The following is a 26,239-nucleotide window of genomic DNA, read 5'->3' as shown; positions in this document are numbered from 1 at the left end:
TTTTCCTTCTCCCATTCCCTCTCTCGCTGTGTTTCTCTCTGTCAAATAAATAAAATCTTTAAAAAAAATCATTGCCCAGTGAATTTTTAACGTCATAAATTTTTAATGGCAGACATCGATTTGAGACTGCTGTGCGCAGCCTGGCTGAGAAACTACCCTAATAGTAGAGAAAAAGGGGGCTCTCGCTCCCATCTATCAATATCGAGAAGAGCTGTAAGCCGAGCTTCTCTTTCCTGTAAGTGATCTACCTCCTGAGCTGCACCGATTACTAAGGCCAAAGACTGGCATCAACCAAGACCTATTCCTGCGAAAGAGAGAGAGAAAGGGAGAGAGACAGCAGCCTTTCGTGAGGACAAGGCCACCTGCCTCTGTGAGCTGCCAAGTTCATAACCATACATGACCTACATAACCAAAGCCAAAGGCCCAAATGTAGGCATTAGCAACACGATCTCCGGGTATCATTTTGCCCCTTATACTCTTAGTATACTGCTCAGAGTTTTCGGCTCACACCAGCAACCCAGAAATAGACACAACAATGAGGCAGATGGAGAGATGGTCAGAATATGACCTTCATGGCTGATGAGGCCGTTGGAAAGTGAGGGGAGCCTTCTCGGCAAGCCACAAGGGCTTGAGGATTCCACCCCACAAGTGGGCAGCTCTCCCTCGGAGGCGCCGGCATGCTGGGTGACAGCCAGCCTTGGCCGTGGGCTTGCCTCCCTGACACGTGTAGCTTGTGGGAGCAGAAGCCAACACACGCTCTCCTGCAAGCAGGCAAGTCCTAAGGAGAGTTTTGAGCAAAGGGCTGAGCTGTGCATAAACCCACTCCTGCAGAAATGAGCTGATAAATCCCTCCTCCCCCGGGAGAAGATGAAGAGAGGCCAGGCGTTCCTCTCCCAGAGCTCCCTCCGCACAGGTAAAGGGAAGGGTTTCCTCCTACGTGACGCAATGGAAAACCTTGCTATGCACAATAATCTTGTTCCTGACACACAGAGAATGGAGGTTTTCAGATGGGCTTGGAAACATTTGTAAAAATAGGTCAGGTCCTTGTCTATAAAGCAAATCATGAGAAATTAGAAAAACAGAAAAATAAATGATCTAGGTTGCACTCTATGCCCATAATGCAATAAAGCCGGAACGGAACAAGTAAGTAACTTCTATTTTTTTAGAAGTTTAATTCCAGGGAGTTACTGTAGGGTGTTATATTAGTGTCAGGTGTGCGGTAATGATGCAGCACATCTAGGCACTCTACCCAGTGCTCATCAGGCCAAGCACGTGCCTTCATCCCCATCACCTGCGTCACCCATCCCCCACTCACCTCCACCATTTTCTTTTTTTTTTCCTCCTAAAATTAGACAGACGTGGGGGCTCATTTCCTATTTTTAGAAATACAACTTAATGAATTTTTACCCTACGTGTATCCCATGTAACTACCCGTTGATGAAGACATGGAATGTTTCTGGCGCCCTAGAAGGCTTCCCTTATTCTCCTTCCCACCCCATACTCAGTGTATCGGTTTTCTGTGGCCGCCGTACTAAATTCATAATCAATGACCACAAACTCAGCAGCCTGGAACAACACCAAGTATTACCCAACGGCTGCGAAGGTGAGAAATGCAGGGAGCATCACTGGTTTCTGTGCTTCGGGTCTCACAACGTCAAAGCCAAGTATCCTGGGGAGAGTCTGCTTCCAGGCTCATGCATGGTGTTGGCGAAATTCATTTCCTTCCGGATCTTTCCACAGAGGCGCATGGTCCTCCTCACACCCTGAATCTGTCCGACCTTCTTGTGCCTCCATCCAGAGAAACTTCTCTATCTCTAAGGGCTTGTGTGATGAGACAAGTCCTGTCTGGATCCTCTCTTTCTCTTGGGGTCAACTGACCAGTAACTTTCATTCCATCTGCAAAGGCCCTTTTGCCATGTGGCATAACATAGTCATAGCCTCTGGGGATTCAGGTAGGACATCTGAGGGAGTCGTTGTTCTGCCTACCATCTCCCCTCTTCTGATGTCCAACCCCATTGAGGAATTTTGCCTGCTCTTAAAAATGCATCCAAGTTAGGGGCACCTGGGTGGCCCAGTCGGTTAAGCATCTGCCTTCGGCTCAGGTCATGATTCCAGAGTCTTGGGATCAAACCCCACATCGGGCTCCCTGCTCAGTGGAGACCCTGCTTCTCCCTCTCCCTCTGCCCCTTCCCCTCCCTGTGGTCTCTCTCTCAAATAAATAAATAAAATCTTAAAAATAATTCATCTAAATAAGTCATACAGTATGTAGTCTTTTGTACTCAAAGTTTTATCTATGAGATGGCATGTAGCCCAAGTTCATTATTTTTCACCAGTGATTATTATTCCACTATACGAATATATCACAATGTGTTTATCCATTCTAAAGGGGATGGACACGTTTGGGGCTGTTGTAGATAAGGCTGTTATGTACGTCCTTGTGAATACGTACCTTGGTAGACTCAAATACTCATCTCACGTAGACATGTACTCAGTAGTAGGATTGCTGGTTGAGGCTACATGAATAGGTATCTTTATTAATATGTCTGAACACTTTTCTAGAGTGATGGTGTCAAGGTTCACTCCCGTCAGTAATATATGAGAGTTCCAGGTCCTTCACACCCTTGTCATCTCCTGAGATGGTCACTTTTTACATTGTTAGCCATTTTGCTAAGCATGTAATGATGCCTGTGTGATTGCTGACTTTAATGTACATTTCTTTGACTATTAGTGATGTTGAGTACATATCCACATGCTTGTTGACCCCTTGGATATCCTTTTTGGTGAAGCGCCTGTCCAAGCCTTTTACCTGTTTTTTATCATGTTACTTTTCTTAATGATTTGTGGGAGTTCTTTATATTTTATAGATAAAAATCTTTTGTTAGATATATTTATCACAAATATCTTCTCCCAGGTTGTGTCTTGACTTTAACTTGCTAACTGGTGTGTGTGTATATATATCTTTTAATTTAGTTTTTCAGTAGTAAAATATACATAATATGAAATTTACCACCTTAACCATTTTTAAATGTACCTGAAATCCATTAAGTGAATTCATGATGTCTTGCAACAGTCACCATCATCTGTTTCCAAAACTTTTCCGCCTTAACCCTCCTACACTGTTGGTGGGAATGCAAGCTGGTACAGCCGCTCTGGAAAACAGCATGGAGGTTCCTCAAAAAGTTGAAAATAGAGCTACCCTACGACCCCGCAATCGCACTTCTGGGTATTTACCCTAAAGATACAAACGTAGTGATCTGAAGGGGCACATGCACCCGAATGTTTATAGCAGAAATGTCCACAATAGCCAAACTATGCAAAGAACCTAGATGTCCATCAACAGATGAATGGAAAAAAACAAAAACAAAAACAAAAAACAAACAAACAAAAAAATCCAGATGAATGGATAAAGAAGATGTGGTATATATATATAATGGAACACTCTGCAGCCATCAAAAGAAATGAAGTTTTGCCTTTTGTGACGACGTGGATGGAACTAGAGGGTATTATGCTTAGTGAAATAAGTTAATCAGAGAAAGACAACTATCATATGATCTCCCTGATATGAGGAAGTGGAGATGCAATGTGGGGGGCTTGGGGGGGGATAGGAAAAGAATAAATGAAACAAGATGGGATTGGGAGGGAGACAAACCATAAGAGACTCTTAATCTCACAAAACAAACTGAGGGTTGCCAGGGGCGAGGGGGATAGGGAGAGGGTGGTGGGGTTATGGACACTGGGGATGGTGAGTGCTGTGAAGTGTATAAACCTGGTGATTCACAGACCTGTACCCCTGGGGCTAATAATACGTTATATGTTAAAAAAATTAAAAAATTAAAAAAAAACTTTTCCATCTTGCAAAACTGAAACTCTGTGTTGATTGAACACCAACACTCCATTCCCCTATCTCTCCAGCCCGTGGCATCCACCATCCTACCTTCTGCCTCTGTAAATTTGACTACTCTGGGTACCTCATATGAGTGGAATCCTGTGGTATCTGTCCTTTATAATCACTGAGCATAATGGCTTCAAGTTTCATCCATGTTGTAACATGTGCCAGAATTTCATTCCTTCTGCAGGCTGAATAATATGTCTGTATGGACTACATTTTATTTACCCATCCATCCGTTGATAGACAAGTGGATTGCTTCCACTCTTTGGCTACCACGAATAATGCTGCTGTGAAATAGGCTGTACTCTTCCTGGTCTATTTTAATATTCGGAAGTTCTTAATTTTAGTCAATTCCAAGTTTCAACTTTTTTCTGTTATCTGTGGCTTTTATCTTGTATATAATATTTGCATATCCCAAGGTAATGAACATAGCCTCTTAGGGGTTTTTTGCTACAAGTTTTCATGTTTTACTTCATCACTGATGCCCATAATTCTTTAGGTATGATGCAAGGAAAGGATTGAGATTCACTTTTTTTTTTGCATATGATATCCAATTGGTTGAAAAGATCATCTTACCAATCCAAGGTTAGGCAAATAGACCTGTGGAAATTACACAGTTTTTTCCTTTGGTCTATTTGTTTAGCCTTGTGCAATACTGTAGCTTTGCAGTAAACTGTGATGTCTGGTTGTGCAAGTCTTCCAACTCATCCTTTCTCAGGATGACCTTTATTATTCTAGGGCCTTTTTTTTCCCACATAACTTTTAGAATTAGCTTGTCCATTTCAACAAAACACCTGCTGGGATATTTTTCTTAAGATTGCATTGAATCTATAGATCAATTTATTTATTTATTTTTAAAGATTTTATTTATTTGTCAGAGAGAGAGAGAGAGTGAGCACAGGCAGACAGAGTGGCAGGCAGAGGCAGAGGGAGAAGCAGGCTCCCCACCGAGCACGGAGCCCGATGTGGGACTCGATCCCAGGACTCCGGGATCATGACCTGAGCCGAAGGCAGCCGCTAGATCAATTTATTTTTTAAAAAAGATTTATTTGTTTGTTTGAGAGAAAGAGAGAATGTGCAAGTGGGGAGAGGGGCAGAAGGAGAGAATCTTCAAGCAGACTCCACTCTGAGCATGGAACCCGTTGCATGAGCAACGTGTGGGGCTCAGTCTCACAACCAGTGAGATCATGATCAGAGCTGAAACCAAGAGTTGGACATTTAACTGACTGAAACACACAGGAGCCCCAAATCTATAGATCAATTTAGAACGCACTTACTTCTTAACAATATTGACTGTTTCAATCCTGGTATCTCCCCATTTACTTAAGTCTTTCATACAAAGCAATACTTTGTAATTTCAGTGTAGAGATCTTGACCTTTTTGCTGGCTATCTCCTTAGGTATTTGGTGGTGCATTCTAATGTCATCATAAGTTGTTTATTTCATCCATTTTTGTTTCTTAGTATAAAGAAATGCAACTGACTTCTGCATACTGACCTTATATCCAGTAATTTTACTAAATTCATTATTAATTCTAATGGTTTGCCAGTCAATTCTTTTGGATTTTCTACAAATACATCAGTATATCAAGTTGTAATATGAGGATGGGCTAGCAAATCATATTGTATCATCTACAAAGAGAGAAAATTATTTGCCACAGCCAGAAACTCACTCCTGGACTACTCACTGTTCTGATCTGGAATGACCCATGTATTTTCAGCTCATATTTAATTGGCCCGAACTGGCCACATGGCCCTTCCAGCTGTGGGGGGCTCAATCGTAGGGAGCAGATGAAGTATTTATTGAGGCGTTGCTAGTATTAGGATGATGACTTCAGTGTACTGAAAGAAAAGAACTGTCAACCTAGGATTTGATACTCTGTGAAAGTATCTTTTCAAAATGAGGACTTGAGGAAATATTCTGAAACAAAAACTGATTCTTCCCAAGGCTTCTGGATGGCTCAGTCGGTTCAGTGTCTGACTCTTGGTTTCGTCTCAGGTCATGATCTCAGGGCTGTGGGATCGAGTCCCGCATTGGACTTCGTGCTCACTGGAGATTCTCTCTCTCCCTCTGCCCCTCTCCCAGCTCGCATGCTTGCTCTCTCTCTCTCAAATAAATAAATAATCTTTTTTGAAAAAATGGACTCTTCCTACAGCCCATGTGATTGACCACCACCGAGGGGCTCCCCCTAGGGAGCAGGCAGGAAATTAGAGAGGGACCATTGTCCATCCCCCCAACCCCACAGGGAGCCAGACTAAAGCACTGGGGGGACTGAAGCCCAGCGGACTTGGGAATTCCTTGTTTTCTTAGTTCCTAAAGATGAGAAAGGCAAATGAATGAGACCAGAACAGGGCATTTTTGTTTGTTTGTTGAGCTATCTTGTGTTTTGTCTTCTTGAGCAAGACAGAGTTCTCTGATATCTCTGAGAGAGCACTGGTGATCTCCCTATGGAGGGAGGGAAGGAAAGGGGGCGGAGAGAGAGAGAGAAGGAAAGGGAAAAGAGGGAGGAGGAAAGGAAACCGAAACTGACCCTAGTGGACGTTGCCAAACATCTGGCCACCCAGCCTGTGAACCATGAACTCACCTTCTCAGTCAGAAGCCAGAGTGGACACGGGTGCTCTGGGCTGGAACTGGAAGCTGGTTTGGAGCTGGAGAAAGTAACTGATGTGTCTTTTTTTTTTTTTTTAAAGATTTATTTATTTGACAGATAGAGATTACAAGTAGGCAAGTAGGCAGAAAGGCAGGCAGAGAGAGAGAGAGGAGGAAGCAGGCTCCCAGCCAAGCAGAGAGCCCGATGCGGGGCTCGATCCCAGGACCCTGGGATCATGACCTGAGCCGAAGGCAGAGGCTTTAACCCGCTGAGCCACATCTTTTTGTTTGTATGAGGCATAAGAGCAGCATATAAAAGGAAAACATTTCACATTTTTTCTGCCAATTTGTTTATGTCAGGGTGTGCGTGCGTGTGTGCCTGTGTGCGTGCGTGCACGCATGCGACCATGTGGGGCAGCCAAAGGCTTTGGCTCTCATGGACGTTTGTTAATCTTCCTGCCTCTCGGACACTTTTCCCCTGTTTGGCGCGGTTCCCTGCGTGATCATCCTTGGGCTGGAGAGACTGGCTTCCACCGCGGAGATCAGATACTCATTCCTGCTCTCTCGATGCAGAGTCCCCCAAGCAGCTGTACCCGCAGGAGACTTCTTGTGAGACCCCTCCAGAACGTGTGCTGGGGACAGCAGCGGCTCCGACAGCATCCAGAGCCACCCGTGGGTGAGGTCCCAGCAAGGCTGCAGCGCTGAGCTGGGCCCGTGGCTGCCACCGCCTGAGTGGTTTCTCGCCAGCCCACTTCTCAGGGGATCCTGGGGCTGTTGTCCCCGATTCTGGGTGTCTCCGGACGGATTTCTCTCTCTCTAGTCCTGAGATGGCTCACATTCTTCTCTGTGTTGCTTTCCTGATTAAACCAGGTGGCGTTCATTGAAGCTGTCAGCAGCTGGAGATGAAATGTGCCGCAAACGTATTCATCAGAACCTCATTTGTCATTGAAATTGCCTAGTACCCGGCTTTCATGCCGTGCCCTGAATGGCCTTTATGGACCCAACATTGTGAAAAACATTCTTTTGGGGTTTTACCCCTTCATGTCTTATGTTCATGTATGATTTTGCTGTTGGTTTCTGATACGTTTATGGATAGTTTTTCCTTCTATTTCTAGTTTATTAAGTTTTTATTTGGATTTTATTACATGACTTTAAGTATTTGTTGGGTGGAGCCTCATAGCGAAGGGGCAGGTGAGGAGGAGGGCAAGGGGACACGGGGTGGAGGGGAGGGGTGGGGAGGGGCTGGCAGCAGCTCGGCGGGGCAGGGAGTTGGGGGGTGGCGTCCGAGTCAGAGATTTCCAGCAGCTGCTTGGGGTCTCCTAACAGCAAGATCCCATGTTGTCAATAGATCACAGCTGTCTGGCGAGGCTTCACAGGCATACAAATCAGGCGGGCCCTAAATGGTGAAGAATCGGCCTGTCTGGGCTATTTCAAAAATCACTGGATGTGTAAAAATTCAAGTTCAGTGCCAGTGGGCTTTGGAGCTAACGGGTCTCAGCCCGCCGTGGAGAAATAAACAAGCCGGGGCCAACAGACAGAGGCATCTCTGGCCCATTTATGTAACAAGAGCTTAGAGACAGCCTGGAGCCTGGAGACTTCAGTAGAAAGAGTAAAGCTGCTCTTTCCTTTGCCGCGTACCGTGGTGCAGAGCCTGTCTGAGGAGAAAACTGGCGGGTCCCAGAGTAGTGATGGAGAGCTGGCAGAGATGACGAAGGAGGACACCCCGCACAGTGCACATTCCTTCCATGGAAGCTCTCGGGGCAGGGGAGGGGCAGGGCGGGGCAGGGGGAGAAAAGCTGAAATGGGCAATGGTAAGACCACCAGAGCCAAAGGAATGCCAGTAATCTGTAATATGATCTCAGGCTTTCCAGAGTTATTTCTCCCTTTGACAAATCACCCATATGTCCTCCCATTTTCAAGATGAGCACACAGGTACAGAGAGGTTAATTCACTTACCCAAGGCCACACAGCAAGTACATAGGAAAGCCTTGCATTTGAACCCAGGCAATCTACCTCAGGGTCTGCTCCTGACTCTGTGCAATCCGCAGAATCAGGGCTGGGGGAAGAGGTTCTGGGGACGGAAGACAAGGAAATGTGGTCAGAGAATGAGCCGAGGGTTCTTGCTGGTCTCCTTTGATGGGCTCCAAGAAGGAAAAGGTATCCTGATCCGAAAGGATGCCTTCTGCACTGTCGTTGTAACGGGCTCTGGAGACACCGAGTGCAGGAGGGAGGAACACGGGGTGCGGGAGCAGGGAGAGCACCCCGTTTCCACTCCTCTGCACACGCTCTGCACCTCCCTGCCCCTTCCCTTGCATCTCCTTTTCCCTCGACTTCTTCTGCCCCATCCACAAAAATAAATAACCTCACTCTTCTAAGCGAGAGAGCAACAGGGAGAGCTCGGGTTGGGGACCAGCCTGATGACTTACATCTCCGGACCAATGGACCTACAACCCCCCCATCACTTAAGAGCAGCCCCAGGGACACACCTGCAGTCCAGAGGAGAGTGGACACCCCGTGGAAATCCCCCACCAAGCAGAGGACAATGCTGGAGGCTGGCCCATCTCCCTGGGGCTTTTTCCGGAGGAGCGGGCCAAAATAGTTATGCACTTCCTGCAGCCTGGTGATAAGTGGCTACTTATTTACCGAGCTCACTGTTAGCTTGTGAGTGGTAGAGCGGACTGGGGTCAGCTGCTCCCCGGAGCCGTGGAAACCCGGCTCAGAGCCGCCTCATCTCATCTTCTTAAAATTCCAAAGTTAGAGAGAAGGACCTGGCAGTTATGGGGACCCGGGGTAGGAGCTCTGAGTGGGCTGACCGTGGAGCTGGTGAACCTGAACTCATCCCCTGGGCACACACGAGGAGAAGCCTGAGTAAGTATGAGAAACATAAACACGCTTACCTTACAAATGAGGTTTGAAGCAATGTGGGAGAAAATGCATGGAGAAGTTGTGAAACACTCTGCTAGTTAAGATACTAGTTTGCCTCCTCATCATCACGGGCGATGGCATCAAAAGGGATTGTGTCTTATTTCACTCAGCATAATCTCTTCCAGTCCCATCCATGTTGATGCAAAACTTGGGTAAGTCAAGCAGAGAGAGTCAATTATCATATGGTCTCACTTACTTGTGGAACATAAGAAATAACACGGAGGACATGGGGAGATGGAGAGGAGAAGGGAATTGAGGGAAATTGGAGGGGGAGATGAACCAGGAGAGACTCTGAAAAACAATCTGAGGGTTTTGAAGGGGTCGGGGGTGGGAAGTTGAGTGAACATGGTGGTGGGTATTAGGGAGGGCACGTATTGCATGGGACACTGGGTGTGGTGCATAAACAATGAATTCTGGTACACTGAAAAGAAATTAAAAAAAGAAAAACTTTTTAAAAAAGAAGAAAAAAGGGATTGTGTCCTCTTTCTGACATTTATCTAAAGCACCTGCTTTTCTTACAATGAACACGTAAAAAGTATGTGTATGTAGGCTTTGTTTTGTTTTTATTGTTCTGTTTGTAGGTTTTGAATAAGAGGTAAAAAGATAGAAGGCTTATCAGTTTCTGGGTAAATCCTAAAAGGTAAATCTAAGATACTATGAATCGAAATGTTTCTTTCCATGCTCCTAAGAACTGATAGCATGCCAATCTCCCAGGACACAGGCATGACAAAGTTGTCACACACAGACCCAGGATCACCACAAACAGCTTGCAGGTGCTGCTCCGTGGCTCTTGGGCTGCACTGTTAAGGGAAGTCTGAAGCCCATGTGCTTGGTGGCCCCAGGGTCCTTCTGTTCTCTCTGGAGTCTGGTAGCTTTGCTAGACTCTGGCCTGGTACTACCATTCGGTGGCCATTCTCCTGGGACATGGTGTGCTCTTTTATGTCCAGAAAGATTTCTTGAATTTTAACTTTATTTTATTTGTTTAAAGATTTATTTTTAAGTTGACTCCAATCCCAACATGGGGCTCGAACTTGAGACCCCGACCGAGATCAAGAGTCACACTCTCTTCTGATCGAGCCAGCCAGGCACCCTCTAGATTTTTACTTTAAATATTTGTTCTGTTCATGCTTCTCAGTCTTCTTTGGGAATTCCAATTAGCAGATGTTGGAGTTTTGCATTTTTCCCGTGCATTCTTGCCCGACCTTTGTTTTCACTTCACTTGGCTCATTGTCTTCATTGTCAGTTACTTTTTTTTTAAAGGATTTTATTTATTTCGAGAGAGAGAGAGAGAGCGAGCAAGAGCAGGGGGAGGGGCAGAGGGAGAGAGAGAAGCAGGCTCCCCACCAAGCAGGGAGCCCAGCGTGAGGCTCGATCCCAGGACCCTGGGATCATGACCTTAGCCAAAGGCAGACGCTGAACTGACTGAGCCACCAGGCACCCCAATCGATCACTTTTTTTTTTTTAAACAACATCTTTTCCCTTTTGTGAGAATTCTGATAGCATTTATTTTTGTGATGGCTTTATTTTTCTCATCTCTTCCTTCTTAAGCCTGACCAGTTTCCTCTTCATTTCCTCCTGGTGTCTTGCTGAGCCCTGAAATCCCTGTTTTGCTCTTGTACAGGGAACTGCAGCACTTGCTTTAAAAAAAGTAATTGCAAAGTAATTGTTCACGTTTTCTTCCCTTTTTAAAAAGAGTTAATTTATTTATTTGAGAGAGAGAGCGGACACGCATGAGTGAGGGGAGGGATAGAGGGAGAGGGAGAAAGAATTCCAAGCACACACCCAATTAAGCACAGAGCCTGATGTGGGGCTGAATCCCACGATCCTGAGGTCATGACCTCAGCTGAAAGCAAGAGGCAGACACTCGACCAACTGAGCCACCCAGGCGCCCCCTTTTTTTTCCTTTTAAATTGTTCACAATTTTCATCAGCTTTTGGGCAAAAGCTTTCTGGAGAGTTCTTTATATGCCATTTATTTCTGTTATTTGTTTCTGCTTCTACTTGCAACTGTTTTTGTTTTTACTGTTTCCAGTTTGATATTGAACATATATGTTTTTTTATTGTCATAAAATATGCATCACATAAAACTGACCATTTTCATCCCTTTTTAGATGTGTATTCAGCAGTATCAAGTACATTCACATTGTTTGGCTGCCATCTCCAGAACTTTCTCATCTTCCCAAATGGCAACTGTGCCCCTTACGCACTGACTCCCCAGGGGTTCGCCCAGCCCCACCGCTCCCCACGACCACTCTTCTACCTCCCATCTTTATGAACTTGACTCCTCTTGCAACCACATACAATGAAATCATGCAATGTTTGTCTCTTGGGTCTGGCTTATTTCACTGAGCCTAATGTCTTCAAGGTTCTACCATGTTGTAGCATGTGTCAGAACTTCCCTCCTTCTGAAGGCTGAATAATATTTCCTTGTATGTGTTCTATGCATCTATTCCATATACCACATGTTCTATTTATTCATTCATCCATCAGTGGACATCTAGGTTGTCTCTACCATTTCGGCTATTGTGACTGATGCTGCTATGAACACAGGAAGACAGCGATTGGCTGGAGTCCCAGCGTCCAGTTCTCTTGTGTATATACTCAGGAATGGAATTGCCAGTAGTTCATATTGTAATTCTATTTTTCATTTTTTGGGTATCTGTCCTGCCGCTGGTTGCGCCATTTTATATTCCCATGAGCAATGTGCAAGTGTTCTGATTTCTTCACAATCCTGCCAACACTTGTTGTTTTCTGTTTAATAATCCCTTTCTTAACAGGTATGAGATGGTATCTCATTATGATTTTGATTTGCATTTCCCTGACAATGAGTGATGTTAAACATCTTTTCATGGGCTTATTGGCCACTTGTGTGTCTTCTTTGGAGAGGCATCTACTCAAGTCCTCTGCCCGTTCTTCAGTTGGGTTGATTGTTTTTTTGATGTCGAGTTAATATTTTTTTATGTAGACTTTGTTTTGGTTGCTTGTTTTCATGGAACAGCTATTTATGGGAGACTCAAATAAGGAAGAAGCCAGGACTGTGTTCTATGCCAGCAGAACTCTTCTTTCTTCTGTGGGCGTTCTATGTGAGTTTCTGTTTCTGTTTCCCCCAGGCTGTGGAATCAGGCAGTTTTCAAATTGTTCACAGTGCAGATTCTCCTCTGCATTTGAAGGACAAACTGCTTCCTACAGATAGGGCCTGTCTCACTGTGTTTCTTCATTTAGTTCATTGGTTCTTGGAACCAATCCAAATTTGGTGCCAATCTGTACAGATTATTCTATTTTAGAGACAGATTTTACTTCTGCACTTTGGGAATGCCCTTCACCTTGAAAGGGGCCTTTTTGTTTTTCTTTTCCTTCCTTCCTTCCTTTTTTTTTTTTTTCTTTTTGGCAATTATTGGCGTTGTCTCTCCTTTTCCTGCCAAAGTCCTACTCATTTCTCTGACTTCTGACATCCTTTAGAAGAACAGGAAAAATGGTACCTGCTTTTCACAGTTTCTAATGGATGATGCTTGTATCCTTTCCTTGTTACTTTCAAATAACAGCCAGGAGACGCTGACAACAGGATCCATTCATCCAGCACCCATTTATCCAGAAGTCCAGCATCATCACAGGAAAATGGAGGAAAGAAAGAGACTTCTGGGTCCCTCCCTTTACTTCCACTTCTTGGGCAAGTTCCTCTGAGTCTTTAGGAGGTCCCTTTTATTTCCCTATTCCCTCTTTCATGTTGGAAGTTCTCGGGGTTCCATTCTTGGTTCTCTCTTCTCCTTCTAGGCTCACCGTCTTCCATGGATTCCATATGTTTACAAATTCTTAGGTCTGACTCCCTAGGTGTCAGCTCTGTGTAAAGCCACCGCCTCTCTGGATGACTGTGGGGTCTGTTTTCTTCTTTAGGAGGTGAAGCTGCCTCCCTTCTGGCTCAGGACCCATTCTCACCTGTGGTGAGAGGAGCACCTGGGAGCGGTCAGAGCACATTGCCTACAGCATCACCTGGAATCTTCCCAGGTAACACTCCCCTTCCCTCAGATTCTTCTGACCACAGTGCAGTCTCCATCAACAAGGGGAGATGCTGGAGACTGGCAAGTAGCCTGGGGCCCTGAGTATGGGTGGTCCTAGGTCCTAAAGTGAAGGCGAGGGTCTAAGGCCTCATTCTCATTCTCATTTCCCACAAGATCCAGCTCACAACCACTTTACAATTTCAGACACTGCATCCAGGACCCCTAAGCTCCAGGTACCATATTTTATGAACCCCAAATCAGAATATATATTCAGATTGAGATACAGCCTCTGCATGCGCCCCACTGATCCCTGCACCCCTCAACTGGTAGGCTTGTGCAGTGAGTTTGGGGGTCAGCTTTCACTTGTGCGTTCAGGAACCCAGACGTACCTGCACTTGGCCTCTGTCCAGCCACACCCCTCACTCAGTGGTCCTTGGAGAAGATATTAGCACAAGGGGTTATGGCATCTCCTGGCTTGGGCTTGAATCTCCAGAGCCCAAGAATTTGCCAGACTGTTCCCTGGCAAAGTGGATTTCATTATGTGGTTTACTCCAAGAGAACCTCTCTCTCCCTGTAAACTCAAACCCAGATCTCAGGAGCACTCTGGTCTCTGGCTGATGAACTTGGAGTGCCCAACCGAGGAGAGATGAGGGAGCAAGATGGACAGGCCAGTTCATCACTTCTTGGGGTCAGAGACAGGAAGCCGAGAAAGAGAGGGCTCGTGCGTGTGTGTGTGGTCCTTGAACGGAGGGTGGCTACAGCCAAGGCCCCTCAGTGCTAGGGAATCTAAGCCAATCAGAGGAGTGTGAAGTCCTTTTTGGGAGAAGGGTGGCTGCTTCCTCCCAGGTAGTGTGACGTTCTGAGCGCTCCTGCCAGAAAGTACATTTTAAACTACAGAAATGATATGGAATATGGGATATGAATATTCATGAAACTTGCCTCTAATCCTCCGCATAAATCACAAAGTCTTCGAGGAGCTTCCTAAAACTGAAGGGATACGGGCCCATCTCAAGGAGACCCAGCACTGCCAGGCCTTGGTCCCGTTCACTCACTCTTACTTTTCCCCACAAAATGAGGTAGCGCCATCTCCCCAAGGTCTGTTCTAGGCCAGGACTGGGAAGACAGTCAACCACAGTTTTATTTTATTTTAATTTTTAAAAAGGATTTTATTTTTTATTTGAGAGAGAGAGAAAAAACACAAGCAGGGGAGGGAGAGAGCGAGAGGGAAAAGCAGGCTCCCCACTGAGCAGGGAGCCCAACGTGGGGCTCAATCCCAGGACCCTGGGATCATGGCCAGAGCCAAAGGCAGATGCTTAACCGACTGAGCAACTTAGGTGCCCCTCAATCACAATTTTAAATAGAAAAAAATTCAGTTTCGTGAATGATGAGCCCTTCTTCTAACTGTGCCCCCATTATGGGTTGTTCACCAGTTACAGTGTAGACAGGAGAGCAAAGGCATGTCTACCTTCAAGGAGCTTTCATGGGCAGCCACTCAAAAGCACTTACCACGTCAGCTGAGACCTCTTCAGTGTGTCTGTGTGGGCTGGAAAGAAAGCAAAGAAGGAAAGAGCAGAACACTTAAAACAATGTGATTCAGATCAAGGTGGAACAATTATGGCAATAAATAAGAACAATTCATATCTATAGCATTAATTAGTAAAGAGTATTAAACTGGGTACAAATCAGATTGGAATCATTTTCTGCATATAGGAGATACTCTGTAATAAAAATGACCCAAAATGTCAAAATAACAGGTTAGGAAACCTTGTCACATGTAGATTTTTTTTAAATGACAAATATTAATATTTAATGACATTAATTCATCCAAATTTTGCTTGTCTCACTACGTGCTCAACAGTGTTCCCTGCACTAAACGCCTTACTACACAAGCTGGAGGGTTGGTCATGACCAGGGGGTGAGGAATAAGGATGCCTTGTTACGAAGGTGTTTTTATTTTACTGGGTTTTTTTTAAAGATTTTATTTATGGGGGCGCCTGGGTGGCTCAGTGGGTTAAGCCGCTGCCTTCGGCTCAGGTCATGATCTCAGGGTCCTGGGATCGAGCCCGGCATCGGGCTGTCTGCTCGGCAGGGAGCCTGCTTCCCTCTCTCTCTCTCTCTCTCTGCCTGCCTCTCTGCCTACTTGTGATCTCTCTCTGTCAAATAAATAAATAAAATATTTAAAAAAAAAGATTTTATTTATGTATTTAATAGAGAGAGAGCACGTGTCCGCAAGCACAAGTGGGGGGGAGGGGCAGAGAGAGAGGGAGAAGCCGACTGATCAGGGAGCCTGATGCAGCATTTGATCCCAAGACCCTGGGATCGTGACCTGTGCTGAAGGCAGACACTTAACCGACTGAACCACCCAGGCGCCCTATTTTACTGGTTTTTATTGTGAAAGAAGAATGTGGTTTCTGTAACAAAGTCCAGTAAGACGGATGAGCCAAAAGTAGAGGGGTGGGTCTTCCCTCCCCCAACCGCAGCCTCTCTCCCCCAGGCTAAGCCTGCTCACCACTGAGTGTACCTCGGCCCGGAATTTTCCCCTAGTCTTAGACCACATATATAATCTTTTTTAAAATGGAGATCATGTTATTCACTCTTTTTCCCCCTAACTTAACAAATCCTGGATCTCTTTCCAGGTCGGTTCATATAGATTGGGTTCATTCTTTCTCGCATCTGTAAGTCCTTCTTTTATGTTGGTGTGTTTAAAAGTAGATGGTCTCCCTACATGGATATTTGCGGGTGTTTTCATTTCTCTTGACCACTGCAAGGAACTGGTGAGGGTCTTATACATGCTTCTCTGTGTATAAGCCATTTTGTTTGTGGGGGACGACTTTCCAGAGGAGGAATGGGAACTTCAGCCTACACACATTTATGTTTTGAGATACTCCAAATCATCATTCTGAAAGTGTTATCACTTTCTGCTCCAACCAAGTGTCTCAGAAGACAGTCCCCTCTCTCTTTCTTGGCAGCATGGGATACTTTTATTCTTTTCTCTTTTTTTAAGATTAATTTATTTATTTGAGAGAGAGAGTGCAAAACTCAAGCAGACGGTGTGCTGGCCATGGAGCCCTACACAGAGCTCGATCTCACAACCCTAAGATCACAACCTGAGCCAAATCCAAGAGTCGGATGCTTAACCAACTGCGCCACCCAGGTGCCCCAAAGATGCTTTCATTCTTTTAACCTTTCCCGAAGTGGTCGATGAGATGATATTTTGTTGTGGCCTAAATATGAATTTTGGGGGGCTGCCAATGTATTTATTGGCCATTGTATTTCTTCTTCTGTGAAACATCTTTTCAAAGAATGTGAGAAATACCTGTTTACAGAAAATGAGAAGCAAAGTTGAAATATCACGGATTTTGTTATTGCCCCTTAAATCTTCAAAACAGGAAGAGGTATGGGTGAGGGCTAGGGCCAGGGAGGAGAAACATTTATGAATCACATTAAAAACCTTTAAAAATCGAAAGCATCCCATGAAGCTGTGGCAAACATCAGAAAGCTTGAAAATGCTGTTAAGCTTCCAGAAAACAAGCAATTATCATGTCATATAAATTGCCCCAGAAACAGAAAACACAGTATGTATTGAGCAGTGAATGAATATAACACTAATAATAAGCTCTGATTACACAGAAAGAAAACTATACCTCAATATTTGAGACCCTAAGATGAACATATTAAGTACAGTAGGGAATGTAAATCTATAGCAGATTGATACGGAAATCTGCAATGACCACATTGAGGTTTTCATGAAATACAGGAACAATTCGATATATGGAAATTTATGCAGACAATCCATTATATTCATGGGATAAATTTTAAAAAAGGAAAATTACGATCATGTCCTTAGAGTCTGAAAATAATCCTAATAAAAATATTTTAATATAGGAATAAAACACAAACCTTAGCATGCTGAAGAGCGGTTTTGGCAAACCAGCTGCCAATAGCAAAATGCTACAGCCATTTCATAAAATTAAATAATTTAAGAACTCAAGCTAACCGGGGCGCCTGGGTGGCTCAGTAGGTTAAAGCCTCTGCCTTCGGCTCAGGTCATGATCTCAGGGTCCTGGGATCGAGCCCCGCATTGGGCTCTCTGCTCAGCAGGGAGCCTGCTTCTTCCCTCTCTCTCTGCCTGCCTCTCTGCCTACTTGTGATATCTCTCTCTATCAAATAAATAAAATATTAAAAAAAAAAGAACTCAAGCTAACCAACAAGGCATGGAACCAAAATGAGAAAAATAAGTATTGAAAAAATGGGAAAACCACCCAAGATTATGTATTCTTGAGGCATTCATTCAATGATGATTATAATTAGCAAGCATTCAGTGAAGCACAGAGGAGTGTTGAAAACAAGTAACATTTCTATAGAGTAACATTTCTGTAGAGTAACATTTCTGTAGAGTAACATTTCTGTAGAGTAACAAAGCAAGTCAGACACCTAAGAGATCACCAGTTTCACGAGGTCCTGGGTAGCACTGAGTCTTATCAGAGTTTAATGGTTGGTTAAAATCATTAGACCAAGATGATGTGAAATTTTCAAGACGTTAAGATTTTTGATATTCTAACCTTGCTTTTCTTGTCTACAATGTTATGACTAGGTAGTCCGTTTTGCCAGAGCATCATTGAAGGTTTTCTGGAAAAGATGACTAAAGAAGAAGTGTGCTACATCCTCTTTCATCCCGAGGCTTGGGAGGCAATGGTGGCGAGAAGTGGTTTGGACAGGTAATCCTAGAACAGTGATGTGTGTGTGTGGCGGGCGGCGGGGAGCGGGGGGGGGTGCGTGGTAATCACCACAATGTGTGTTCTACAAAGGCGGGGGTTTGGACGGATGGGCTCAGAGACCTAATCCCAGCCTCTAGAACAGCATCTGGCACCGACCTGACTCCCAGGATATTTGAGCTGGGGAAGGAAATCTGATTGTTAATATCCAGATTCTGTCACTAAGCTGTGGCCAGTTTCATGGTAGGAAACATAAGACCCTCCGCCTATTGGCCGATGAATTCCTAGAAGCAGAATTTGCTTCCTTTTCCCCATCTTTGCTCATGTCACCAGAACATCTAGGCCTTGGGACCCAAACTCCTGGGCCTCCTCTTTCACAGCCTTTGCCCGGCCCTTTAGGCTCTCCAGCAGAGCCTGGCCCCAGCCTTAGAGAGACTGTCTTTACTCTTGCCCAAGGGTCCATACGTTCTGTAAAATGAGCTCCAGGGCCGACCCTAAACTCTTAAATTATTAAAATCTTCCTGAGACATGCAAACCAGGGCTGCCTGCCCTTTTACGATGGGAAAAGTCCATTCCATGTACCTCTGTTGTGGGCCTAGCCTCCCTACCTCCCTCCCCCATCCGTCCCTCTTCCAGTCTTCAGACTCACGGGGCCCACTGATCCTGGGGCAGCTCAGAACAAAGCCCTTTACACATGTTGCTGGCTGATGGACTTGGACTCAAGTTAATTAGGTCACGTCCACAGTGCCTGTGCACGGGCTTGTCCCCCCTCCTTTGGTGAAGGCAGAGAGACGGTTTCCCTTTTCTCAAGGGAACAGTAGCCTCGACCAGCAGGTGAGGCCAACTAGACACTTCTGGGAAGCTGGAGTCCCAGGTTCTCAGCCAAATCCCATCACAGACTGGCTTGTCATCTAGGGAGAGTCACTTCACCCTTGGGACCAGCATTGTCCTCAGAGGCAGGGGCTTGGACACAATGATGGAGCGAATGTGGCAGATGGCCACTTTCCTTCTGCACCAGGCTGGCAGAGAGCCTCAGGGCCAATGTAGCAGTCCTTCTCAGAGCCTACAGGTGTATCAAAATACTCCTGTGACAGTGGTCTGGACACCCCAACCGCTGTGGCAGGGGCGTGGACGCCTCTCTGCCATCTATGTCCAGACCATCTGGGGAAGCCTTCCTCCTCTAGCACTGTGCAGTTCTAAGACTGGTTGGAGGGCGGCTCAACTCCTACATGTACAGAAACGTCCCAAAGGCTTACTCTGAGTAAGTCTTTGTTAGAGTGACATGGTGCTGGGGTTTTGGGAGGCTCCTGCTGCTTTCCTGGGCAGGGGTCTGTTGACTGGTCTACCTTAGGCTGCTGATGGCCTTGCCCGGGGCTCTAAAGTGATGGTCAACAATCCCTTTTTGGAGGACTCAGGACTGCTTGGTCTCAGTGTGGTTTTCCCAGGAGCCCTGCCTTCTTTTCCAAAGACCTCCTCTCCAGTATTAAACCCATGCCTGGTCTGTTGTGGGTGCTCACGTAGGACGAGGACGAGAACAAGCCTAAGGGTCAGAGAAGTCAGATTCTGAGACGTGCTGTAGGCAGCTGTTTCCGGTATCCTGTGCAATCCAATGGTGTCCGCCTGGGAAGCCCCCGATCCTGTAAGACAAATTTGCTCAGAACGGTGATTCCCAAACACAGAGCCTGCGGAAACTTACGTTCCAGGAACTAGACCAAATCAATTCCACAGGAAAATGGAGTAATGGTGATCTTTTCTCCAAAATATGGGGGAAATTTTAATTTAATGGAGAGAACTTTTTATATTTCATTTTAATTTAATGGAAGAATTTTTTTCCTTCCTCATTACTTCTTCTTAAGATGACGTGTTTCTCCAACTTGCCTGCTCACAAGCGAACCGAGCAGAACCTTCTGTGTCTAAGCATGACTGCCCTCTTGTTAGAAATCTACTTCTGATTTGCCAAAATAACACAACACCATCAAACCAAATGGTGAACGATGAGCCCTTCTCTATAAAGGAGGTCATATTTGGGGTCTCCTTGGACGTCCTCCCTCCTTTTTCCTTGCAAGTGTCATTTTGTTAATTTTCGGAGTTAGTTCTAGTACATGTACGTGATAAAAAAAACTTCAAAGGAGAAGGGCAGTCAAAAGTAAAGTCTCCCCCAAGCCGTTCCCTACTCCCCAGCTCTCTTCCCCAGAAGCAACCACGTCTTCCAGGTAGATCCCTTTTTGACGGAAAAAAACAGAAAACCAAGCCCTCTCCTCTAAAGGTTGTCAGGACTCTCATTTCCCTGGATAGCCTTGCTCACGAGCTGTTCTAGATGTATAAATTACACACGTGTGCATATCTATAGTCATTAAGAGAAGATAACAAAAGTCATTGGTGCTCTCAGCGTTTGATGTACTCATCACAGTGGTCATTAGTCCCCTGGACAGCCAGACGAGAGTTGTTTGTGGGTGCGTGGACCAGCAAGCCAGTCTGGACGCACAGAGCAATGGCTTCGACTTTGTTCCACTGTAAACATGCGGGTCACCCCCCGCCCCAGGTGATCCTCTAGAGAGGAACCCTGTGTCTCGATGCCTCATGCCCAGGACACTGCTCCCTGAATGCGTGAGAGAACTCGGATGACCTAAAAGTTTTAGCTTTATTGGGGAGCCCATCCCAGAGCTGGAGAAATAATTCTGTGACTTGGGCTGTCCACAGGGATGAGGCAAACATGCTGTACCACATCCTGATGGAAGAGATGATCCGATGGAGGGAAGTGTCCCTGCCGGGAGACCTCTCGCAGGAGGAGAAGCTGTTTCTCTTATGCTTTCCCCTGCAGAAGCAGAAGCTGGAAAAGAGCATCAAGGAGCTTCACGCCATCGCAGACCAAGTGGACGCCACCCATAAGATGCTCACCAAGACCAACCTGGTGGCCAGCTCCTCGGGCACTATCTCTGGAGTCTTGAGCCTCCTGGGTTTGGCCCTGTCCCCCGTGACAGGAGGGGCCAGTCTGATGCTCTCAACGGCTGGGCTGGGCCTGGGGGTGGCAGCGGCTGCCACCAGCATGTTGACAAGTGTCTTAGAAAGCAAAAATAACTCGACAGCCCGAGAGAGAGCCAGCGAGGTGATACCGATGGAAGACAGCGCAGTGTACAACGTTCTGGAAGGAATAAACTTTCCCCAAATCGGTCCTACTTTGGCCTGCGTCGATAGGTGTGTCAAAGCCATTCGGCACGTCAAGGGACTTCGGGCCTACCAGATGGCCAAAGCCAACTCTGGCTTCATGGCTAAGGTCAATAATTTCATAGGCACAGGCCGTGTCCCCTTCTGGAGGGCGGGAGGGCAGCAGGCAGCCCTTGAAACCTCCGCTCTGACCATGAGCAGAGGTGCGCGGCTGCTGGGGGCTGTTGGGGCTGGCTTCCTACTCATACACGACGTGAAGAGCCTCCTGGAGAGCTGGAAGCACCTGGAGGACGGGGCCAGGGCAGAGACCGCCGAGGAGCTGAGGATGGTTGCCGAGCAGCTGGAGCAGAAGCTAAGGCGGCTCACCGAGTGCTACAGGCGGACCCTCCGGGGCGGGGCTGGCGGAAGAGCCGGTCACCAGAGCAGGAGGTAGGAAGGAAGGGGTGTGGGTGTGCATAGGGCAGATGTGGTCCTGGTCTTCCTGAAGCTCCCCCAGGGCCAAGGTTGGAATCTGTCCTCCCTGCCGAGACAGAGGATGTCGTCCGCACCCTTCCGCCCAAAGAGGTCCCTCCTCTTTTTTCCAGAATCCCATCTTTTTCGATTGAAGTGCTGCCCACACACTTCAGAAATCACAAATTTCTTCAGAAATCACAAATTTCGTGTAGGTGCTCACTGCCCGTCTTCCCGTAGGGTGTGCCCCCTGGGAGGGCAGGGGTGCGTGCGTCCCCGGAATCCGGCGGGCAGCCTTCCAGGATATAGGTGACGTTTCAAATGAGCTGGGAAAAGAATTTTATTTGAAAAATAGTTTATATTTCTAGACTCCTTTTAAAAAATATATTTTATTTATTTGACAGAGTGAGAGAGAGAGAGCACAAGCAGGGCAGCGGCCGGCAGAGCCGAGAGCAGGCTCCCCGCTGAGCAGGGAGCCTGACGTGGGGCTCAGTCATGATCATGGATCAGGGTCATGACCTGAGCCGGAGGCAGATGCCCCACCGACTGAGCCACCCAGGCGCCGCTAGACTTTCCTTTTTAGGGACATTAAATATCTAGCTGTAAAAACTAAAAACCATTCCTGGGGAAATAAAGGAGAATTTCCAAACTCCTCTTTAATTTTATAGGGAGGATAGAATGGGACTGGGTAGCAAGGCCACCTCCTGGGGTCCCGGGGAGGGGCACCAGCCTTTGCTGAGGGTGTGAAGGCTCATAGTTATAAATTCATTCATTCATTCATTCATTCATTCATTCATTCCACAGATTTTAGTTAACTGAAGCCCGTAACAGGGACCCAGGACCTACGGGAGTGTTTCCAAACTTGACTGCAAGTTGGAACCACCCGGGAAAATTCAACGACTACGGATGAGGGGGTGGGTCCCTCATCCCCAGGGACTGGGATTTCCTGGACTGGGGTTATGACCTGCACCTGGGAGTTCTAAAGGCTCTCCCAGTAATTCCACTGTACAGCCGAGGTTGGGAACCACGGCTTGGAGGTGTGTGAGGTCTGCTTACTCCACTGCACCAATAGACTTTTTACTCTTCCGGTCCTTTTTCTCGCTTCTTAATAAGCTGGGGCAGATTTGGGGGTAAACTATGAAACGCAAGGATTCATATCCTAAAGGGTCTTGCCCGCCTCCCTCCACCTATGCCCATCCTGGAGTACAAGGTTAGGCCAGGACATCTTGAGAAAAGACACAGTCTCTGCTCTAATGGCCCTGGGGACCCAGGAAGGGGACAGACCCCAGATAAGCCAAGCTAATGAGGAAGAGGTCAATGGTAGGGCACAAGGATAGCAGGGTGCTGGGGGAGCCCCTGACAGGTGCACTTACTCCTCGGGGGGAGGGGGGAGAGAGAAGCCAGGGCCTTGCTGGGCTTTGTCTCTGCCAGGCACCTGGCCGAGCCCTGCGTGCACACTGGCCGTGTGCATTTGTGGGCAGAGGGACCGTTCATGAACTTGGTGGATGCACAGATACTCATTGAGCACCTCTGTGTCCGACAGCATAGCAGACCTGGCTGCACGAGACACACAAAGTCCGAGGGTGGGAAGCGAGAGCAGTACCTCTGCCAGCCCCAGCATGTCTAGATGCCCAAGGAAACCTTCTAGAAGATTCCAGTTAGAGCACAGAGGTGAGTAAAATACTCGTTTTCCCTTTCTGCCCGACCCGGTCTGGCTGCCTCCAGGGAATCTTGGTCCAGCAGAGGCAAAATACGGTCTTCGACTAAGAAACTCAGGGTCGGGACATTTGTCTGCAATGATCTAATGATGGCAGAAGGAAGACCTGCAGTGGCCCGTGATAATCCCGGGGGACTCCAGAAATGCCGGCGTTGGAAGGGAAATTTGTGAAGAGACAGGATTTTCTGGGCGTACACATGGGGTTCGAGGCCAAGGAGACCTAAATATTCATGCTAATTTAAGCCGAGTGTGCATGTATTTAGAATACCTCTTTTCCAAACTGTATGTAACTACCCAGTACATTTAGAATTAAGACTTTAAAAAAAAAGATTTGAGAGAGAGAAAGAGAGCATGCGTGTGCATGGACGCAAGCAGGGGAAGGGGCAGAGGGGAAGGGAGAGCGGAAGAATCTCGAGCAGACCCTACAGTGAGCACGGAGCCTGACACGGTCTGGATCTCACGGCGCTGAGCTCATGACCTGAGCTGAAACTAAGAGTCAGGATGCCTAACCGACTGAGCCGCCCAGGCGCCCCTGGAATTAAAACTTTAAAAAACCCCTTTATTTTAAAATTAACTGTGCCTGGGATGCCTGGCTGGCTCTGTCCATGTAGCATGCAACTCTTGATCTCAGGGTTGTGAGTTCGAGCCCCACTTTGGGTGTAGAGAGGACTGAAAATGAAGTCCAAAAATAAAATAATAAAATAAAATAAAAATCTGCTCTGTAACTCCTCCACCGCCTTCCCACCCTGCTCCCACCCTTTCTCTCATTAGGCAGGACTCAGGAAGTCTGGCCCGTGGTCTGTTGCTCACACCCAGATTCAACTTCCATCCCCAGTGCCCTGCAAGGAGGAGTCCAAGATTTACAAAAGGCTGTTACTGAAAGTTAATCCCTTCATACAGTAGAATTGATAGTTGTGAAAAACTAGACACCATTAACATGGCCCAGAGCTAGCACACTGGTCCAAGACAACAGTCATCCATTTGAGAGAACATGATGGACCTATCCAGATGGTGTTCACGAGAGCCCATCATTGGATTAGTGTGGAAAATGTCTCTTCTACCCAATTAGATAGAAAAGCAGGATGAGAATTGTGTACACACTTTCTCTTCTCGGATCTAAGCAGGAGAGACTCAGCAAGGTCCCACAACAGCCACCTCTGTCTTGGGGGGACGTGCTTATGTGTTCCTTCTTTCCATCTGTCTGTAGTTATCAAGTTTTCTATGATGTGGACTACTTGTTTTATGAAATAGAAAGCAGATAAATAGTATTGACATCAAAATAACAGATTTTTTTTTTTTAAAGAAGAACGACCCATTATCTGCTGGTCTTAGGTTAGTCCCTTCAGTCACTTGAATGGACACAGCCTCCTCTCCCCACTGAACAAAGCCATCCTGGGAGGAGGAGAAGGAGGGTGTTTTCTGGGAAGACTGTTCTCACGATGTGAGCAGTGGCTGAAAACCCAGGAAGTCTAAGTCTTTTGGGTTCTTGGACCCAATTCCAATATGTGTGTGTGTGGTGTGTGTGTGTGTGTGATGTGTGTGTGGTGTGTGTGTGTGTGTGTGTGTGTGTGTGTGTGTGTGTAATCACCACGGTAAGGTAGCAGATGCTGGACTGTTCTACCCTAAGAAATCTCTAGGCCAACCTGACTGATTTATGAACTTGTTTTGCAGAAGTTGACCAATCACCAGTAAGACTGGCTAAGACAGGAGCAAACCAGGAAGAATTCTTGCAACTGTGCAGAAGGGACCAGGAGCGAATGAAAGTAATCTCTGTGAGGACACACCGTGAGATGTCCCCCCATTCATCACACTTATATTTTTGAACGCTTGTCCCATGAAGGGATGTGCTTGCTCAGAAAGAAAGGCACCTGCCTTTCCCTCTATCCAATTAGCATATTTCATTCCACTTGCATGCTGACCCCTTGTCCTTAAACATAATCAACCCCCAACCCTTCAGGGAGAAGATCTGAGGTTTGTTTGGCCGCCTCTTGAATAAACCCTTTCCTTGAGGCATAATCCTCGTGTCAGTGACCACCTCTGTTGTGCACTGGATAGAGCTCGGGTTTGGTTACATGTGTGTGTGCGCTGGGGAGGCTTCTGCACCCCACAGCAATTTTGTGGCGCCAACGCCATCCAAGAATTCAGTTCAATTCTTACACTGTCTACTCGGGAGAGAGCATCACATTCCACAGGGGAAGGTTCGGTCCCACAAGCCCACCCTCCACTTCAGAGGCCAATTCTTACCGCCTGGCTGTCCATCAGAGGTTCCCACAACCCCCTCCTTGGATTTGATTAATTTGCTACAGCAGCTCCCAGAACTCAAGGAAACCCTTTTACTCACAAGATTACCCATTTGTCACGAAGGAAATTGAAGAATATGAATGGACAGCCAGAGGAAGAAATACATAAGGCAAGGACCTGAACAAAGGAGCTTCTGTCCCCACTGAAGTTTGGGGCCAGCACGGTGGCCCATGCAAGTGTTCTGGCTTCCTGACCTGGAAGATCTCTGAACCCTGTCCTTTTTGGGGTTTTAGGGGGCTTCATCACGGAGGCATGATTGATTAACTCCTTGGCCATTGAGTGATTCAAACTTTAGCCTCTGTACCCTCCCAGAAAATCAGGACATGAGACTGAAAGTTCCAACCCTCAGTTCGTGGTTGGTTCCCCTGACAAGCAGACCCCAATCTTAGGTGTTTCCCAAAGTCACCTCGGGAATCTAACTCTAGCTGTGGTGGACTTACCATGTGCTGTGAATAACAAGACACTCGTTTCACCTCAGAAGCTCTGCAGTGTTTT

The 26,239-nt window shown here is 46.5% G+C and overlaps 1 protein-coding gene across 2 annotated transcripts; it reads left to right on the top strand.

Annotated features, from left to right (window-relative positions):
- The first annotated feature begins 9,156 nt into the window (after positions 1–9,156).
- On the top strand, positions 9,157–25,452 carry APOL5 (apolipoprotein L5). Of its 2 annotated transcripts, none has more exons than XM_046010756.1 (6): positions 9,157–9,345; positions 13,293–13,403; positions 17,991–18,114; positions 20,812–21,705; positions 23,270–23,397; positions 25,115–25,452. In XM_046010756.1, exons 1-6 carry the CDS (start codon positions 9,255–9,257, stop codon positions 25,264–25,266), a joined length of 1,500 nt encoding a protein of 499 aa, XP_045866712.1. In that variant the 5' UTR covers positions 9,157–9,254; the 3' UTR covers positions 25,267–25,452. The 2 variants fall into 2 exon arrangements, with proteins under 2 accessions (XP_045866712.1, XP_045866713.1); XM_046010757.1 differs by lacking the exon at positions 9,157–9,345 and adding an exon at positions 12,954–13,068.
- The last annotated feature ends 787 nt before the right edge of the window (positions 25,453–26,239 follow it).

The sequence above is a fragment of the Meles meles genome, chromosome 7 (genome assembly GCF_922984935.1).
Source record: "Meles meles chromosome 7, mMelMel3.1 paternal haplotype, whole genome shotgun sequence".
Classification (NCBI taxonomy): Eukaryota; Metazoa; Chordata; class Mammalia; order Carnivora; family Mustelidae; genus Meles; species Meles meles.
This window is presented reverse-complemented; position numbering and strand designations above follow the sequence as displayed.

Excerpts from the sequence above, each read along its gene's own strand:
- APOL5 (XM_046010756.1), top strand. The coding sequence starts at position 9,255 with ATGGGGACCCGGGGTAGGAGCTCTGAGTGGGCTGACCGTGGAGCTGGT. Across the intron at positions 9,346-13,292 it reads ACACACGAGGAGAAGCCTGA|GAGGTGAAGCTGCCTCCCTT; the intron begins GTAAGTATGAGA and ends TTTCTTCTTTAG. Across the intron at positions 23,398-25,114 it reads ATTCCAGTTAGAGCACAGAG|AAGTTGACCAATCACCAGTA; the intron begins GTGAGTAAAATA and ends CTTGTTTTGCAG.